At 35.5% G+C, this 19554-nt stretch overlaps 1 protein-coding gene across 3 annotated transcripts in view; it reads right to left on the reverse strand.

Annotated features, from left to right (window-relative positions):
* Positions 1-440: 440 nt before the first annotated feature.
* The window catches only part of DIS3 (DIS3 homolog, exosome endoribonuclease and 3'-5' exoribonuclease), a 29671-nt gene continuing 10557 nt past the window's right edge, over positions 441-19554 (reverse strand). For all 3 annotated transcript variants that reach the window (XM_068526301.1, XM_068526302.1, XM_068526303.1), the window contains 17 exons: positions 18564-18731; positions 17297-17461; positions 15993-16106; positions 15725-15862; positions 14997-15143; positions 14503-14619; positions 14136-14237; positions 13119-13183; positions 12947-13031; positions 11331-11458; positions 8722-8808; positions 6672-6828; positions 5078-5292; positions 4804-4972; positions 4517-4675; positions 3694-3816; positions 441-3042 (listed from right to left, as the gene is read on the reverse strand). In XM_068526301.1, coding sequence (XP_068382402.1) covers positions 2959-3042; positions 3694-3816; positions 4517-4675; positions 4804-4972; positions 5078-5292; positions 6672-6828; positions 8722-8808; positions 11331-11458; positions 12947-13031; positions 13119-13183; positions 14136-14237; positions 14503-14619; positions 14997-15143; positions 15725-15862; positions 15993-16106; positions 17297-17461; positions 18564-18731 — 2223 coding nt within the window. In that variant the 3' untranslated portion in view covers positions 441-2958. The remainder of the gene's footprint in view (positions 3043-3693; positions 3817-4516; positions 4676-4803; positions 4973-5077; positions 5293-6671; positions 6829-8721; positions 8809-11330; positions 11459-12946; positions 13032-13118; positions 13184-14135; positions 14238-14502; positions 14620-14996; positions 15144-15724; positions 15863-15992; positions 16107-17296; positions 17462-18563; positions 18732-19554) is intronic.

Here is a 19554-nt window from a genome sequence, read left to right on the forward strand (position 1 = left end):
TACAGGGTCAGTGAACTGCTTCTTAGCGAGCCTTACTGACAGCACTGAATTTAGCAGAAGTTCTGGGAACATGTGGAACTGTGAAGGTGCTATGTTTTATTTTACTTAAAAGTATGTGAATGTACAGATGAATTCAAATTTATAACCTTTGTGAAAGAAAGAAATTTGAGTTAGAAAGGAAACTTAAAAGAGGTAGAAAGGAGGTTAAGCAGGTTTCCAACATTTTTCATGCTTGAACTGTTTGTTCATTTCAGTGTAGAAATTCTTAGTTCCAGCGATAACTGGTCTAAAAAATGTAGATCTTACTATCATGTATTGTTACTATTAGTGGGGTTAATGTGGGATGCCCAGAATGTATCTCCATCCCTAGGGTAGGGACATCCTTTCCAGCTCACATTTGGTAGGGAGAGGAGTTAGTTAAGAACACAGGAGAACCAGGATAAACTGGGGGGTTCCCACAGAGCTTTATTTAGGCTTATGAAGCTAGGGTTGGACAGACACGTAACTAATTTTTTTTAATTAAATAAATAAACACATTCATGTTGGGAGTAGAATGGGTATATAATTTTGGGGGAAAATATTCTTTACCTTTGGAGAATGTATACTCATATTTTACAAATTACCTTTTAAAAACTGTCTCATGCAGGAGGGAATAATTCATACGTAGCCCTAGGAAATAAAGACATAACTATCATCGTGTCACGTCCTTCCTTACTTTTGTGCAACTTGTAAACTTCCTGCCAACCTGCAAGACTTATTTCTTGCTACATACCTGGCTCATCCTCTCCCCTCCGTACACTAAACATTAAAGCCATTAGCCACTAGGTCCATTGCTAAAGATTAGTGCATTAGGAAGCTTGAGTCCTTAATCACAGGCTTTAGAATTAATAGGAGCTTAAAACAATTGTTGTACATCAGAGGAATTCTAGATCCTAAGGGTAGGTGCTTCCCTGGCTGTGTTTTTTTAATAGCAAAACTCAAGAAACAACAAAGAACAAAGTTGTGATTATAACTTGGATTCAAATCCTCCTCTGTCACTTATGACCCGAAATAGGCCATAAACCATCAATCTCCCACCGGCTAAATGGGGATAATAGTCCTTACCAAACAGGGCTTTTTAAATGAAATATTTCATGTCAGCTGCTTAGCATAAGAAGTGGCATTCGAAGCATTTTAGATTAGCAAGGAAGAGGCTTCAGGGTGAAAATCAGGTTTCTGGTCATCTTGAACTACTCAGTAGGGACCAGAGCCTGAAGCAGGCCTTCTTCATAGAAGAGGCGGAAGAAAACAAACCTGGAAAGACAAGACATGTGAGGTCCGCACAGCCTTGTTTTACGCAGAAGCCTCCCTTTTCCTCGACTGCAGGTAAACTATGGCCCATGGGCAAAGAATTTTTAAATGGCTGGGGGGAGAGGTGCAGCATGGAAATTGAATTAAGTAGTATTTTGTTAAACACACGAAAATTAGGAAATTATTTCAATTTCCCTGTCCGTAGACGAGGTCTCGTTGGAACGTAGCCACGCTCGTTTGTTTACACAGTCTGTGGCTGCTTTCGTTCTGTAAGAGCAGAGGAGTGAGTGCAGAGCTATGGCTGCGACAGGAGCCACCCGGCTGGCACAGCCTGACACGCCCGCCCCTCACAGAAAAGGCTTGCCGACCGCTTTAGGTGTCCGTCCCCTCGAGGCTCTCCTTCTCCGACTGAAACAAGTTCTGCCTCAATGTATGGACGTTTTCCTCAGTGACAGGAAATGGGACCAATCATTTTAATTACTGAAGTGCCTGAATGTACACGCTGGAACTATTCTCACTACACCTGCCGATGTGTTCGCCGGTCACTTCTCACTGTACTGCAAGCTCCTTCAAGGCAGAGATCGTTTACTTGACTGGTGAGGAACCTGGTACGGTGTCGGAACTGCAGAAATTGAATGAGCCAAGTAAAATGTTTTAAGGTATCTCTTATCTCAAAATATTCTTGAAGACACCTATTTTATCATTAATAATCTTTGTGGTTGACAAGGAAGTAGGCACGGGCACACCAAGTAGCAGTACTTCAATCTGTTCCCTTTAATGTCTTCATACAACCCCTCCTTTCCTCCATAATCTGATATATATGCAATTTAAAAGCCATTGATTGCCTCCTTATTTTATAAGTAACATGATGTGTTGTTTAAAGTGCCATCTCTATTCTTTCTTTGAACCCTAACATGCCTTATTTTCGGGGAGATTATTTGAGCTGAAGGTCAAGGACGATGATCACACTTACTATCTGGTATTAAAAAAACAACTATTTTTCCAGTTAGATCGAAATATTCTACTTCACCTTCCTTCAACACCCAATTCCCAAACATTCACAGCTGTTCAAGAACCACTAATAAAATGCAGGAGGCTTTTAATAGTAAAGGAACACTTAGTATAAGTCGGGAAAATTAAAAGTGGCAAAGGAGATTAAATGCTGAAGTCCCTGACAGCTCCTGACTTCATCGTCTTGAAATCTAAAAACTGCTGTACCGTACACTGACAGCTTTCAAGACTTAGAAAGAATAGATTGTTCCTTCTAAAAATGTTATATTTTCTCCATAGGAAAATTACAGTTTTTTTCTATGAACAGTAGATAATCAAATTACTTATGCAAAATTCATCTCCTCTTCAGTGAGCAGGTGAGTGCCCCCTTTAAATGATCTTTACAGGTCCCTCAAGTTGTTATCCTGTCACGATTTAAGTGATGGTTATTCAATCGAATTTTTCTGCATAAATAGTTCTGTTCAATCCAGAAAGGAAGTAGTATGATGGGACAGACACAGTCAACAGTTCAATAAAAATGCAAATTTTAAAAATTATTAAAATGTACTTAGAAGTAACAAACTGCATCACACACTTCTTAGGTTTACAAGTGTTCCCTCAAGATTTTTTTTTTTTTTTAAGGAAACCAATCTTTGAAGTTTTTTTTCTTGACTGTAGCTATTTTTGAAGCTTCTTCTTCTTTCTCTCTGGTTCACTAATGTCCATGTTTGAAGTATCAGTAGGAACGCTTATTCCTGGTATCTAAAGTAATGCAAATGGGAAAAATCGGTGAGTAAAAGCGTAAAATAAGGAATAAATCTCATTCTCATCTTCCCCTTCCCCACTGACGCTTTTAAGTTCAAAAAGATGCAGGGGTGGTAGGGGGAAGAAGGAGCAGTAGATTTTCCGCACGATGTATGTGTTGGTATATATTTCACACACAAAGGAACAGTGGTTCAGAATGTAAAAGGCAGACATGATCTCAGCAGGTAGAAGCATGTCATTTGGGAAGGGTGTGTTTAACCACAACGTTCAATTTATCCTAGCTGTGAGCCACTCTGTCAGGATCAGAGGCCTCAGGTATGTCGGGGGCAGAACCAAGGTTAAGAACCAATGTCTTAGGTGAAACACACTTTAACTTGATCTTCAAAAGTGCAGATTTCAGAAAGAACTAGGCAGATCTCAGAACTCCACTTTTGGCACCAAGGACCTCAGAAGAAGCCCAGATGCCTGGGTTCCCATGGCCTAAGGAAATCAGTGAGAAAATAGGATTTCCTATGCAGATATTTGTCCTCCACAATACTTACAGGATTCTATCCTTAAACAGAAATAACTTACGACTATATCACTCTCCTTCACAAAATAGGTACTGTTTATTCCACCACAACATGGACACTCTAAGTTTGGTCTTACCTGTGGTTCTACCAGGGACATTCGGATTTTCTGATGCTGAAGATTAGAAGAGTCTAACATGATTTTCACTTTAACTTTATCAAATATATGAAACACGGTATCTTCTATTTTAAGCGATGGTATCTAAACAAAACACATTTTACTATTTTTAATTGCTTTCTTACACTTGAGGCTTGGTTCTAATTCTTTATAATTTATCTTCCATATTAATTTAAAGGTTTAAATTCTAAAATAACTTCAATATTTATTCAGCATCTAGGTGTTCAACGTAACAAAAACCACTGATCTAACAAACTCACATACATATGACCTAATTATGTGCAAATCTCCCCCTTTCATTAATGTGGTCCCAATATATATTCGTTAACTGTAGGATTCTCACCCCTTTAATTAGCAAATTGTTGGTGTTATACAGGAGCACAAAGGTAATGTGGGCAGAATTTATTGTTCTGTAGTTCTCCTAAGATTAGGGAAGTAGGGAGTGTGTCAGGTAAGAGACACTTGGAATTGGTTGAGAAAATTCCCTTCTTGGAGCTATGAACAGCCATTTATTCCTTTACTTTAATCCATTTGTCCACTAGGGACAAAGCATAATTCAAGTTTTCCTTAGAGGGGAAAATTTTACATGGTATAAAAGAAAGAAATCAAGAACAACTTTTGTATATGGGAAGATATACTGAGCCGAGAAATTGTGAGTAAAACGATAAGCTTAGCTAGCATAAAGTTCTGTAGGGTACAAAAATAATCTTACCCTTTATAGGTACCATTTGCAACTGTCCCCCCTCCAAAAAAACCCAAAATAAAAACATTAGAAATACTGTACCTCATCATCATAAGTAAGCCGTGGCTTTGGTTTGTCCTTTTCTTCAAAAAACACTGTGCCTTCTAAACCATACTTTGGAATTAACACCACAATAGCATTCTTTCTCACAAATAGAATATAAGCTTCTTCACTTACTATTCCTTTGCTTTTGAAAAATAACTGTAAAAAAGCATACAACCTTATCAAGGATTGTCTCAAAATATTCTGAAGTTAACAAAAAAAAAAAAATTCTGCAATTAAAAGTGAACGAAACTTCATTTCTAACATTAGTGATAGAAGGCAAATACCTGGGTATGAAAAGACACAGATGCACGCTGAGCGTACTGTGCCATTTTGTGCCGGAAATTGAGATTTTTACATAAATCTGCAAGCTTGTGTTTGTCTGTCAACTCTGGGTAAGTGCAGTCAGCCCCGACAGCCACAGCCAACAACCGATGAACGATGATGTCTGCGTATCTAGATATATGAAGAAGTAAGAATCGTGCTGTGTTAGCATTAAAATGTCCTTTTAAAATTTGAAATCAACTATTTTCTATCTCTAATTTCATAAGGAAAAAGTACCTTCGGATGGGTGAAGTAAAATGTGTGTATATTGGGGATGCTAAGCCATAGTGATGAAAATCAGTATCCATTCCAGAGCAGAAGTACACAGCTTGCATCATGCAGCGAGTTGCCAATATTCTTAACAGGGTGTTTAGATATGGGAAGGTAGGTGAATCAGCCCGGTCCAAAGAGTCAGCCAAAGCCTTGGCTGTATCAGTTTTAATTTCCAAATTCTGTGGATCAAGAAGAGGGAAAAAGCATCATATTAAACATTTTAAAATCAGTACCAGCATGTCTTGAAAATATAACCAATCAGATTGAACAAATATGGTGTTTTTTGACCATGTAATGAGTGTTTATATCTTTTGTCCTTAACCTAGGAGAACTAAAAATAAAGTTATAAAAAGTAATGGTTGTTTTTTGCAACATTAAACCTTAAAATTTTCTGAACGCATTTGAAGGTACTACAGTATCAACATTCTTAAGCAATTTCAAGGGGAAGAGGATACTGGGAGCACTAGTGCTCTCTCTCAAAGTCCAATCTGTACTTGCCTTATCTTTGTTGGGGTAGAAAAAAAATCAAAGTAGATCTGGATACTTTTCAGCATATCTGGATTTTCTCTGCAGAGAGTTTCCCTCCATTCAAAGTAGAAGTAAAGACCAGAGGCAAAATAAAACTGTATTGGTTACTACAGCTCAACGTGCTGATACAGCAAGTAGCTGCTTGTTTTACTTTGGGAGACGAGGCAAAAATACTTATATCCTCCTTCCTCTACCCAGGTCATAGAAAGAAATAGGATAGTAAGGGAAAATTCTCCAATTTACAGTACAATCCTTGGAGCAGAGGAGAAGCTGATTCTGTTCTGATGGATATGATAGGAGCAGGCCCACCATAAAGGTCTGAAAAATCAGAAACCAACGTCATCCTGTTAGAATAATACCCTGAAATCCAACACTCCTTCTTCCAGCTCTCTTCTGGACAGGAAAGATGGGGCCTGAGCAAGTGATCCAAAGAAAACCAATGTAAGCCACAGTCACCCCAAGGGTAGGGATAATCATGCCTAAATAAGTCTACTAACCAGAGGCAGGGAGTATAAGGGGGTAAGGAAATGAGTGCCCTTTCTATGTTTTTCCTTTTTTCCACATATGCAAAAATGGACTTCCCTCTTAGGGACATGACATAAAGAGGGCTTAAGTGAGTTGAAGATAAAGAGAAAAAAAAAACTATCTGTTAAGTCTCTAAAGGGAGACAGTTCGGAGGAGGCATGAAGTAACACAGGTATAAAGAACATGTGTAAAGTTTGGCACAGAGATATGGAAGAGCTTAATACGTTCAGGATATTATAAATAACTTAGTCTGGAAGATCTGGATTTAGTATAGGGCTCTCTTTATTTAAAGACATTAAAGGATTTTATTAAACAAATGATTTCAATGTGGGAAGAGATGACCACACCCAAGTTAGATGACTTCTTTTTTAATTAAAAGAACTACTGGCATATTTTTGCATCAGGAGATGACAAAATTTTTATGGAAAGGTAAATATAGACTATTCAGTGCAATGGCTAGATCACTACACAAATACAGATGCTTTTTCAAACTACGGGACCTTACCTTGGATTTACCTGCCTTAACAAGAATTTCGTAATTTGATGGAGGGGGAGCAGGATGTCTTCGAAGCAGAGCATGCTCAGAAAATTCTTCGTGAATTTTTTTTGCAACAGAGATGTTGGCAAGTAACATAAATTCTTCCACCATGGAATTTGTTTCTCTGCCAATGGCAAAATCGTTAAATAAGGAAAAAGAATGAGACTCCTATATATCATTCACAGGTTACCTTCTCTACCAAGAGATAATGAAAATTCCTATGTAAACATTCATGTGTGTGTGCACATGTGTTTTTTTAAGAACTTAATATCCCCTTCATTTCTCAGCTGCTGTGCTAACGATCTCTTACTATGCATCTACTCCATGAGTAAATCTCACGCTAGAAGAGACTTTACAAATGGCATTAAAAAACAGAAGCTTTACTAACTCTAGTAATATATAAAATCTAAATCATAAGCATTTTCACCTCTTTATGCTGAGTACAAAGAGATTTTTATTCAATTATCAGTCCATAGAAATAAAGTTTTCTAAGAATTAAAAGCTATTTAGGTCATATCAATTTTGGCTTTAAAAAAATGAAAACGTTCACCAATAAACTTTCACCCCAAAATGAAGAGATATTTAAAATAGCTATTTTGGGTGCTTATTATGGCCCAGGTATTGTGCTATCAGTTCTATATACATTGTGATATGTGTGTGTGTATACATACACATATACAATACATATACATACATATGTATATATATATATGGATATAGATATTAGTCCTGTTTTGCAGATGAGAAAACTGAAGATGTGTAACATTATTCTCTTGCTCAAGATTAGAATTATCAGTAGAAACAGGATCTGAGCCCATATAATCTGACTTCAAAGCTCTTAACCAACGTGATATTGTTTTTCATTCTACATAGTCTATGTCCACTTAAAATTTAGTTTAGTAAATGATCTGTGTTCTGTTTAATAGTGCTTTCTTTCTCCCAAGTTACTGAACATGCATTATTAATCTGTCATTCACGTTTCCATTTTTAACAACATCTTATAACTTCTTGATAAGAGTCCTAAAATATATTAATTTTTTTTTTTTAATATTAGGAAGACCTCTAATCGTACCTTTAAAACTATGGGACAACCTCTTAGAAATGTGGTTTTTCTTCCTGGTAAGAAGAAATGGGTGATGTTCTACTTTGGCAAAACTAGACTCAAGATTTTCCTCAAAAGAGCCCTTGGTATTGGGTTCACTGTTTCTATTAACATTAGACTTATTTGCACAGAAATTCACCCAAAGGTATTTTTAAATTTTAGCTCTAATGCTATAACGCACACACTGGTCCTAACTAACAAACTTGAGTATATTCCCATTTTTAATCCTTGGTCATCTACTAGAAAAGTGTAAATGCACGATTAATTTCAGATCACCTTACATAACAGGCATGGAAAAGAGGCCTAACTCTGATTTCATCAAAACCAACCTTGCCTCCTAAATCTTAGCCCAAATCAATAAAGCAGTAACAATAATACCTAACCTCTGACTATTCTTCACAACACCCTATGAGGTAGGTACCATTACCAATCCTACTTTACTGACAAATAAATCGAGTCATAGAGGGGTCAAATAACTTGTCCGGAGTCACTGGCAGAAGTGGGATCCAAATCTAGGCAGTCTGGCTTCAAAGCCCAGTGTCTTGCCACTATTCTATCCTATCACAGTATATTCTCTATTAAATACTTAAGAAATTAAGGAGGGCAATCTTCCTTTACTTACCATAGCTATTACTAGTCAAGTTCTAATACACCACACATTAAGACAAACCAAATGGGCAGTTTTCCTTTTATAATATTTATCTTATAAATAAGATACATAAGTTTTATATAAGAAACACTAGAAAGTGAAATCATTTATTTTTCTCTATATTTCATAAGTAAAAAAAACTCTGTAGAAATCATAACTCTACTAAAAATAGATATTTGGGGTACAAATATGTTTTATTAATATATATACTAGATATTACATGAAAATCAAAATCTTATCTACTACCCATCAAAAAAATTGCATACCTAAGTTCCTTGGTCTGCAGATCTATGGGATCATGAGTTTCACTGTCCATGTGGAATCGAACTTCTGGAGAAGAAAGAGTCAAAGCCCTAAATAAGATAAGGAGGTGAATCAGTCATGTGAGCAGTAACAGATATAATTCTGGAAGTGATTCTTTTAAAACAGAAAATGATTAGAGCAAGTGCATAACAGTTTTTCTTATGAAAGCTTTATGACCATCTGCTAAGTTTTATGTTCCATTTTCACGGATAGCCTAATATTTTACAGTTCTAAAATGCATTTAAAAAGGGAGGACAGTAGCAACACAACAAAATGAGTCCTTGTGTTTCTCAGGATTTGAATGACTTCTGTACCGAAACTGAGTTTTTACTTAGCTACAAGGGTTTATAATCAGTTTTATAAATAAAGAAGGTAATCAATAGTATTTTATTTACTACAGGAAACAATGTATTCGGGTGAGGGATGGTGGAGAGAGGCAAAAGGGAAGCTGCCATGGGTAGATCAGTAACATCAGAAGATCCCCAGATCGAAAGTATCTTCCACACACACTCAACCAAGGAGAGGAGACAAACTACAACTAATGTCACAAACACTAATGGCTATTAATATCTGAGTGCTGTGGGTCAGAGAGTGCCCTAGGCTAAGTGCTTTACATGCACAGTTCATTCAATGATTTGGCAAGTTCTCCTTTGAAAAGTAAATTCCCACAAGGCAAGGCAAGTATTATGTTTCTACACACCTTGATGCTATTTTCATCAGGTCAGCTCCAAATCAACCTAAAACTAAGAATTTTAATGAGGCTGGGTAACTTTGGACAATCACAAAGAAGGGAAAAAGATGATTTGGGGCAAGTTAAGTGGGATTCCAAGTCCTTTTTTCCCTTGACTCTTCACCTTTATTAGAAGAACTACAGAAGAAATACTAGATAGGGAATCCCGATAAATATTCCTTTCTTTCCATGCATAATTTACAATAAGGTTCTAAACCACAATTAATCTGTGTTAATCAATACATCCTGACCTAAAGAGCAAGGTATACTAATCACATTTTGATCACTTTTTCTTCACAGAACATTTAAAACATGACATTTATTCTTTAACATAGACATATGATAGATATAATTTAAGACAAAACATATCCTTTAAGAAGGTGAAAGACACCAATTTTTCTACTGATTCCTTTCTCTATTCATCCTAAGACTGAGAAGACTCGATGATATGTTTTACCAGTAAATGACTATCTATCAATACTTACAAAACTAGAAGTACAGTGTTCAAGTTAACGAAATATCTTTCCTGTCCTAATTAGAGGAAGCTGTTACAGATGCAAATTTACATCTCTTACTTTAAAACTGCCAAAATAAATACAGTTTCAATTTGTTTTATTCACTTTGCTTTTACAACAAACATTCTTCTGATGCCTGGCATACTGAAAACCTTCAATAAACGAATACTTGATGAAAAATGTGTTGTTTTGTATTACAAAAGAAATCTAACTATACTCCTCTTATTTACATCTTAATGACAAACTTGAGCAATAGTTTCATTGGGTTTTACTACATCCAAATTATCCTTATACAGTTCCAAGTTTCATACTAAGGATCATAAGAAAATTCCCAGAAAACTGAAGTGTGAGTAGAGATAGGGTTGGCTCAGCATAAATACCTAGAACAACACTGTCCAATAGAACTTTCTGCAGGGATGGAAATGTTCTCAATCCACCTTGTCCAACATGGTAGCCACTAGCCAAATGTGGCTACTGAGGACTTGAAATATGGCTAGTGTGACTCAGGAACTGAATTTTTTATTTTCTTTAATTTTAATGAATTTTAATTTAAATAGGCACATCTTATGAAAACAGCACAGATCTAGAGTTTGCACTCCCCAACAAAAACACTTTTAGTAACTACTTGTGAACCTACCCTGGATGGGCACAGGAGCCCAGAGACCAACATATGAAAGGCTCAAGTACCTGCTTTACTCTGACAGCTGATGATGTTTTTCAAGAATCCAATTTCTTCTAACTACTTCAACAAGTTTGGGTACTTGGATACTCCTTAAAACTCCTCTGCAGTTCGGCAAATGCCATGATATAACAGCTAAAAGATGTAAACCTGCCACTATTAATCAGATCTTTGGAAGGACTGCTTCTAGGTAACTCTTAATCATTTAAAAAAATGAAGGTGTTGGATTAAACAATCTCTAAAATCTCTTCCAACTCTAAGTGCAAGAAGGACTTCATCTAAATTTATTTAAACATCTGAAAACCAATGTTCAATCTTGAGACTCATTTCTAATTAAAATCAGGAACAATCCATAGAACAGTCTTAAGACAATCTTGCCTTCCTAGAATTTCTTCAACATCTTTAACTCAAACATATCAAGATCTTCGACACAACAGAACTCTTGAATAAACATCAGTCCAGAATCAAGCTGCTAACATTTAAAAAGGTATCTAGAAGAAATGGAATGTTTCTACTTAAGAGTCCCTCTTCAGCCTATTAAATAATTCATCCTTGTCCATGATAAAACACTTTAAAGAGTTCACAAGTTATCTTAATACCAGGATAGGTGAATTAAGACAAATCTTAATAACTATTTTTGAAATGTACCCATTTTCAATTCTTCTTTTTTTCAAAATTTTAGCTAGTTTATTTAGTCCACGGAGACTAGTAGTAATACTATCATTCATGGCTGCTGAATCAATTCTCATCTGAGCTTCAGCATATGTAAGGGAAGCCTAAAAAAGAAACCATATGTTAATACAACGCTTATAAAAACTGCCTTACTATGTTCTCCTATTTCCACTACATAAAATCCATGATTTCAGAAAACCTAAAATCAATAACAAAAGAAGAGATTCCTATCTATAATATTTATACTCCACACCTATGATTTCTGGTTCATTTACTCTTATCTGATGCATTACACAACATAAGCGAACTTATGTTAAAACAAAATAAAATGGTAGAATTGTTAGTAAATAGTTTAAACTCTTTACTCATAGTTCAGTTAATGTATAAATACTTAGGTAATGTTAAAATAAAATAAAAGGAAGGTTAGATCATTCTCTGATAATGACTGTAAAGTGAAATCCTTTCCAGAGAACCAATACTGCCTTTCTCACTGCAAATAATTAATAAAATTGTAATAGTCTAGACATCATGTTTTATAGGAAATCTACTAAATACCCAAAATTAAGTATTTAACCTAAGAATCAGAAAAATCATAGTAGAAAACATTAATTTCTAATTACAATCCAAATATACAAATGGTACCTCTGTTCCTATTTCCCTCCTTATGGAAAATACCATTTTTTAGCTTTTTTTTTTTCTAAGCAGCTTTTTGAGTAAAAATCAGGAATAGTATAAGAGAGTTAGGTGATGCAGACCAGGTCAGATTCTTGGGAGAACCAACTTATCTATTAGGGGATAAGAGTTCTCCATCTAAAAATGTTTTCTGTTATACGTTTACTAATTTTTTTCATATAATTTTGTTACACCGACCAAGTCTAGGAGAATTATAAACTCATCCTATTTAAAAATACTAATCTAGGAAAATTTAAATCATTCACACATTATTATCTGTCTGTTTAACACTGCTTTCTTTCCAATCACTAGCTGATTAGAAAAGAATGATGTCAAAGGGAGAGAAAAAGCAGGTAAACTTGGAAAACAGATCATTGGAAGAAAAGTGGTTTGGCAAACATCAGAGGTAGATTCAGGGCAAAATAAGAACACAAGGGAATCTGGGGAAAAGTATAAAAAAAAGGAGAAGAATGAGAAAAACATAATCTGGCTCCATTCTGTGTGAACATTGATCTCAGGCTAGTCCTACTGGAATTCAACCATGATTTATGACATTATTTCAGTGAGAAAATGTGAGGAACAAGGAGACGGGTGTACATGCCATCTTTTAAAATACCAACCAGTTATAAACTGGGACAACTTCAAACACTGGAGTCCCTGAGTTAGGGCTAAAAGAAACCTACTCGGTCTCCTCCAGTGTATAGGCTTCGTAAGTTTCTGAATACAGGAAAACTGCCACATAAACTCATTTCTAAATAACAGCAAAAATTAAGCAAATAACTGAAAACAACTAGATTTTGCTGCAACACCGGGCAAAAACTTCTTCTTATTATTAATAAGCCTAACTTTTTCAAAACGATCTAGAACATTGTTAAAAGCACCAAAGATGTTAAACATGAAGTAGTAACCATGAAACCAACCTTTGAATTAATGACACTTTTGGTAAACCTTGTTTTTAAGATTTCGGCATTGTGATTCATTTCCCAAATACAAGAAAATGCCAACCTATGAGGAAAAATAGATGGTATCTGTTAATGGGAATCAGTTAAAGTAGTAAATACTATGTTTTTATGAAGAAATGTGCATAAATACCTGTCAACGTTAGATCTTAGGGAACATAAGTTAGAGCTAAGCAACTCTGGAACCATGTCAATCCTCTGGAACAAATAAAATAGAGTTGTGGATTACTGAGCTGTCTCCACACGTTTTTTGAGGTTCTACTCTTAAATATCAATAGCATTGATCTTACAAGGGGAACAAAAAGGCCTTTGTGAAAAGAAGTGAGAAAATGTGAAATAAAAAGTCTATTTCTAGAAAAGTAGTTACACACAATTTTTACGAGAGGGAAGCAATGAAAGAAAACTGGATTTCACGTCAGTCGGTCTAAGTGTAAGTTCTCTACACTACCCACCTAGCTGTGCTCTGCAACTTTGAAATCTCTGGTCTGTACAATACGTTTGTACTAGATAACAGACACAGGCCCTAACAGCTCTACGACTGGACCTTCCTCCAATACTTCACACAAACCACAGGGTGTTTTCAACATTCTAAAAAAAGAGAAACACTAAATTTTTATGGAAAAAAGCTACACAGAAGAACTTTGACAATGAATTTATCACAGACTAAGCTTAACTTTCCCTTCTACTTTCACAATTTTTCTCTGTAAGTTTATGGGAGCATACTTAATGAGGAATAAATGGTAAATTGTGACAGAACAGACTCGACTTAACTATATATATAAGAAACAGAAAATATATTAATTACCCACCAATAATAAGTTAAATGCTACACAACAATTTATATCAACTACATCTACTTGTTATTTGGGTCACTCAATAACAAAACAATTGCAATATTTTCACTGATTCAAGGCCATCTTATTCTATGTATGTCTTTTAGCTAATTCATGTACTATTCCAGACTGTTCAAGAATCCAAAAGTGCCCATGATTTTGACAAACTGCACAATTAACAAAGTAGTAATTCATATTTCACTATATACTGAGGCTGTCCTCTTCTCAGGAAATACGTCAGATGGTTTTATTATTAAGAATAAAACAGATGATGGAAATGATGTATCAAAATTCCACTCTAAATTTAACATACTTACCTTTTCACAAAGATACACAGTTGTTCCCCTTCTAGCTGATTCTTGATCCAATGCATTTCCTGGTCTAATAAAATAGCTAACATCAGCAATATGAACACCAACCTTAAAGAGATAAAAAGGATGTCAACGTGCTTAATTGGGTAAATGTACTAATGGAGTTCTAATGAGAAGACATACGGCTAAAAGGAAAAAGGACCTTAGTCACAGTTACCATTTCAATTTTTTACATGCCCATTAGTCTCTGCAGCTACAACTGACTCTACTTGAGACATAAATAACTCACAAACAAATTCTACAATGGGTCAAAAGAAAATTAACTCAAGACCAGTACTGTATTTGGGTAGAACGTCATTATAATTATGAATACCTCCAAATTTCCATTCTCAAGTTCTCTACAATGGAGAGCATCATCTATATCAGTACATCCTGGGGGGTCCACACTACAAACACACAGATGTCTCAGGTCTTCTCTGTTTTTCATGTCCTAGAAGATGCCACATTATTAAGAAATAAAAAACTATTTTGGTGGTACAGATGTAACACAAGCTCTTATGCAATCAACAATATCTATAAATGTTAAAAAAAACAGCTTTATCTCTTAATTGTAACTGCACATCATGATCTATAACTTGTGAACTCCTCATCTTTGGAAAATCTGACATAAGCTAATGTCTGTCCCCTAGAAAAGTCTGTCTTTCAGTAAAGCAAATGATTTCCGTGATACCGAAGAGTTCTGTACCAAACTAAATGCAGGGGAGGAGGGGACTATGGTTTCTACATATTTTAAAAAAACACATACAGAAATCAAACAAAACTAGTAGCTCAGATACAGTGATTCACTAAGAATTCTTTTCAACATACCTTCTCAGTGATGCGCCAGGGCATCTTTGGTAGAAGGCTAAGAACAGCCTGTGAGAAAGGCTGATGGGGAACATCATGCTCAAGTAACAGAACTTCTGTTTCAGTCTCTTTGTCTCCGACTTCACCTAAATTTTTTACAAAGTGTCCCTAAAACCAAAAGATATTATTAGAAAGGTGTATTTTACAGCTTTCTGTTTAGCAATTTATACTTTACTATCACATTAAATCCCTGAACATTTACATATCACTTTAGTATTTCTAAATGTTCTCCACACTTCTTAAAAATGACAACTAGGTAAATTAAAGCTAAAAATGACAAAGACTTCTCAAGTGATTTATGGGGGAGACTTCCCAAGGGCCCGGTTCTCATATAACAAGGTGTCTGTTTATTTCCTATTATTTTTCAAGTTTAAAATGTGCTTCAAATATCCTACCTTCCAAATTCGTTTATTTACAATCTACTTAGGTCTCAAATGTTGTTTTTGTAGTTGCTGTCACCAGAAGTTATTTGTTAGGAAGTCTGAGTAAAAGTCACCAAATGATTTACATTGGAATTTCCTAAAATTAAGTTTCAAATTGGACGTACACTTATCAGGTAACTGTGAAATACTTCTAGATCTCAGTATGTATTTTATACAAAAGCAGATTCTATTTTCAGGAAAAGAAGCAACTTTATTCCCAAAGTTTTAATTAAATATTCTAAAATAAAATGATTAATTCAAGCTTACATTTGGATATCTGGAATTTCTGGGCCAACCATCAATAGCAACAATAATTCTCTGCCCTTCTAATGTAGAGGCCTGTCTGGTTTCTATCCGAATTCTAGGGATTCTCTTTTCAGCAGGAGTAAAGAGATGTCTTCTTGACTAGAGAAAATTAGGAAAAAAGATTTTACACATACAAAAAAGGCTGGGGATGGGGGCAAGGTCAGGGCTCTACTAAGTTCTATTCAATGTATTTCATTTTTTATTACATAGCAACATGCTGTTTACTCACCTCTTTAATATCAGACTTGGAAAGCATGCCACAATATGGTCTCCAGTTCCTTCTTATTATTCCAACAACTCTACCTGTAGGCTTTAACATTTTTTCACTTACAGCAGTCTTAAGCTGAGATGTAAAAATAAAAGTAAAAATCTTCAGTTATCTTTCCTGTAAGGATAATGAGACAATTTCCCTTCAAAATTAGAATACAGATACTTTCTCAGGCAGTAAATTATGACATAAAACTACGGAATTTTGATGCTTCAAAATTCTAGGCAAGAGCATGTCAAACAAAACTACAAAAACAGTTCCATGATAAAGCACTACAAAAAAAAAAAAGAATCAAAAAAAGAAAAGTAACTGAATAAATATGTCAGAACTGGACTCTGCAGTTTTAATATGAAGATTTACTGACTTGCACACATGTGCGTGCACACACACACACACACACACGCACAGGTCTGGTAATTAGAAGACTAGGATTTTAGTACTAGTTTTCAATAATTAGCTGAGTGGCATTTATTAATTCATTAAAAAAGAGATGTATCTTTAAAGGTTCATCCTTATCCAAAATATAAACCCCAACAAATAATAGTTCTTATTAGAAATGGCAGAAGAACCTTATGGTATTTCACCTCTAACACTCTCCTATGGCCTGGACTCTGCAAAGATAATGTTATAGTAAGACTCCAGAATAGTGAATATAATTCATATAAAGAGAACTACTACTAATGTTGTGTGAATTCCAATTACTTGTATTATTCTTTTAATTCTAAAATGGGAAAATAAATGGGTCATATCAGGTAGACTTTAGGTCATAAGAAATAACTGAAAGCACTCTCTTCATAATGAATATGGTAATAGAGAAGGAATTATTAAACAGACCCATTTGTAAGGGCCCAGAAGTACATCTCTTATGCTGAGGGAACTTTAACATTACATAAACGCATTTCAGAAAATTTAAAATTTGTATTTACTTAAACCTCACTAATTCAGCCAGATCGTACACCTGAATGTCAGAATTCAAGTTTCATACTCAAGTCTTTTTGTATTTTAAACCTTTGTCTTATTTGAGCAAAGTAAGACATTAATATAAAGGCAGACTACTTAGAGGAAAAGAAATCAACTATGTGTATGACATATATTATTAAACTGACAGAACTATAATTTTATTCATTATAAATAATGAATAAAATAAATATTAATAAAATAAATCTGAAAGCAATGAAACTTGTTTAATTTTTTCCAAAGACAATACATTAACAACTTATTCAAAGCTACACAGACAAAAAAATAAAACTTTCTTGGTTTCATACAATGCGTTCTCTCTCCTCTTCTTTCTCCATATCATCTTCATTTTGACCTTCATCAAGTAGAACCACAGAAGATGGTGCTACCCACTGATTCTTTGGAAGAAGCTCCACAGCCACGATATCTTCATGAACAGCTCGGTTTAAATTTTTAAGTCCTTGTAAGATTATCTGTTGAAACAGCAAATGACACATGCCCAGATATTTTCAAAGGCAATATAATAATGGGAAGGTTGCCTACAGAAGTTTAGATATATTCTGATGTCTCTATGTTTCTATTTCCCCTCCTTTATGTATTTTCTTCCTTTATAGTGGGGCCCTTTACTCTGCCCTCTTAGTTTCTCAATAGCAAATAGAAAACACATGGTCAGAAAATACAGGTTGTGTTCATGGCTCTACCATAACTCTTACATTAGTACCACAATTTCTTAATCTCTCTAAATCTCAGGGTCCTGATTGGTAAAACAAAAAAGAGAGTACCTACTCTTACAGGCAGAGTTGAAAATAAATGAAATGCAGTGTTCAAAGCAATGAGACGAGTACCTGCCCAACAGTCAGCACCCCAAAACAACTGCTATTTGCTTTAAAGTGTGTGAAGCTCTCCAGAGCAATTATACATTATGTAAATAGTATTTCCCACAATAGATCATAATACAGAAAATAGAGGTACCATAGTGGGGTTTTTTATTGATTAGATTTTTATTCTCTTAAAAGTGGGTTAGGGCTTCCCTGGTGGCGCAGTGGTTGAGAATCTGCCTGCCAATGCAGGGGACACGGGTTCGAGCCCTGGTCTGGGAAGATCCCACATGCCACGGAGCAACTAGGCCCGTGAGCCACAACTACTGAGCCCGCGCGTCTGGAGCTTGTGCTCCGCAACAAGAGAGGCCGTGACAGTGAGAGGCCCGCGCACCGCGATGAAGAGTGGCCCCCACTTGCCACAGCTTGAGAAAGCCCTCGCACAGAAACGAAGACCCAACACAGCCAAAAATAAATAAATTAATTAATTAAAAAAAAAAAAAAAGTGACTCCCTTACATATTAAAAAAAAAAAAAAAAAAAAAAAAGTGGGTTAATAGTTCTTTTCCTCAATAAGCAGTTTTCTGAAAAAGTGATTAATTCTACTAGTATCTATGACCTTTCACATAACTTTCTTCAAGCTGATAAATTGGGAGGATAAAGCAAATTTAACTTCTTGTACAAAAATGTGAAACACTTGTGGAAAAAAATAGAACAGAAAACATTTTAGTGTAAAAGGAATTTATGTACACACTTGCCTCTTTATTGTCTTCAGTGTCACCATGAACCCAGAGTGTAGCTTCTAAGTAATTTTCCCTGCTGGCTCTAAATGTCCCTTGAAGGTATGTACCAGATTTTATGCCTTGTTGTAGCTTACTTAATGGAAGATGCTCTGAAAATATTATTTTTCCACTTTCTATTTCATTCTGTGAAATAAACAAACCAAGAGATATAGTTAGTAGTGAGTCTTTTGTATGCTCCATATACAACTATTAACACCATCAGGTATTTTTTAAAACCATCATCCACATTATGGTATATACCACTGTATGAATTTGAATGAACATATAGCACAGTAAGAAAAAAAATGCTTTCTAATCTTAGAAATACACAAACATTTCCATTTCATTACATTTAGGTGTCAGCTACAGATGCAGAACACTAAGAAACTCTGTGTACCCCCCTATCCCTACCCAGGCCTCCTGGAATGAAGGTGTGTAGTTAGGTGATCAAGTGAGCAGGTAGGTATGTAAAGGGTAATGGAAAGCCTCAAGTGCATGAAAAGACTGTGGTTCCTGAAAGCACAAGAAAAGCTATTTTTATTTGGATTATTTTAAACAGCTAAAGCTGTTAGATAGAGGTAGGCTGGCATCTACTGTAGATCCACCACAACACCTTCCAGGATTCTCAAAGACCTCAACATCCAAAATCCTGATTGCTTGGCTTCTTTAGTTTTCTTCATTTCCTAAATTTCCTACCTTCTGAGGAGATCACTTTATACCTTCTTTTTTTCTGCTTAACTCTCCAAGTTCCTTGTCTTCCTTCCTCACTCTCAGATGAAGGACCTCCATCTCCACACTGAGAATCAGAAGCAGTCACTCGAGATCTACTTCACCTCCCTACCGCTGAATCTGCTCACCTATGTGCATCTACCTATCATCTCCTCTCCTCTATTCAAGAACTTTGTCCTATAATTACCTTCTCTCTCTGGAATCAAATTTCCCCCCTCTCTACTATAACATCCTCACC

Source organism: Eschrichtius robustus, chromosome 18 (genome assembly GCF_028021215.1).
Source record: "Eschrichtius robustus isolate mEscRob2 chromosome 18, mEscRob2.pri, whole genome shotgun sequence".
Classification (NCBI taxonomy): domain Eukaryota; kingdom Metazoa; phylum Chordata; class Mammalia; order Artiodactyla; family Eschrichtiidae; genus Eschrichtius; species Eschrichtius robustus.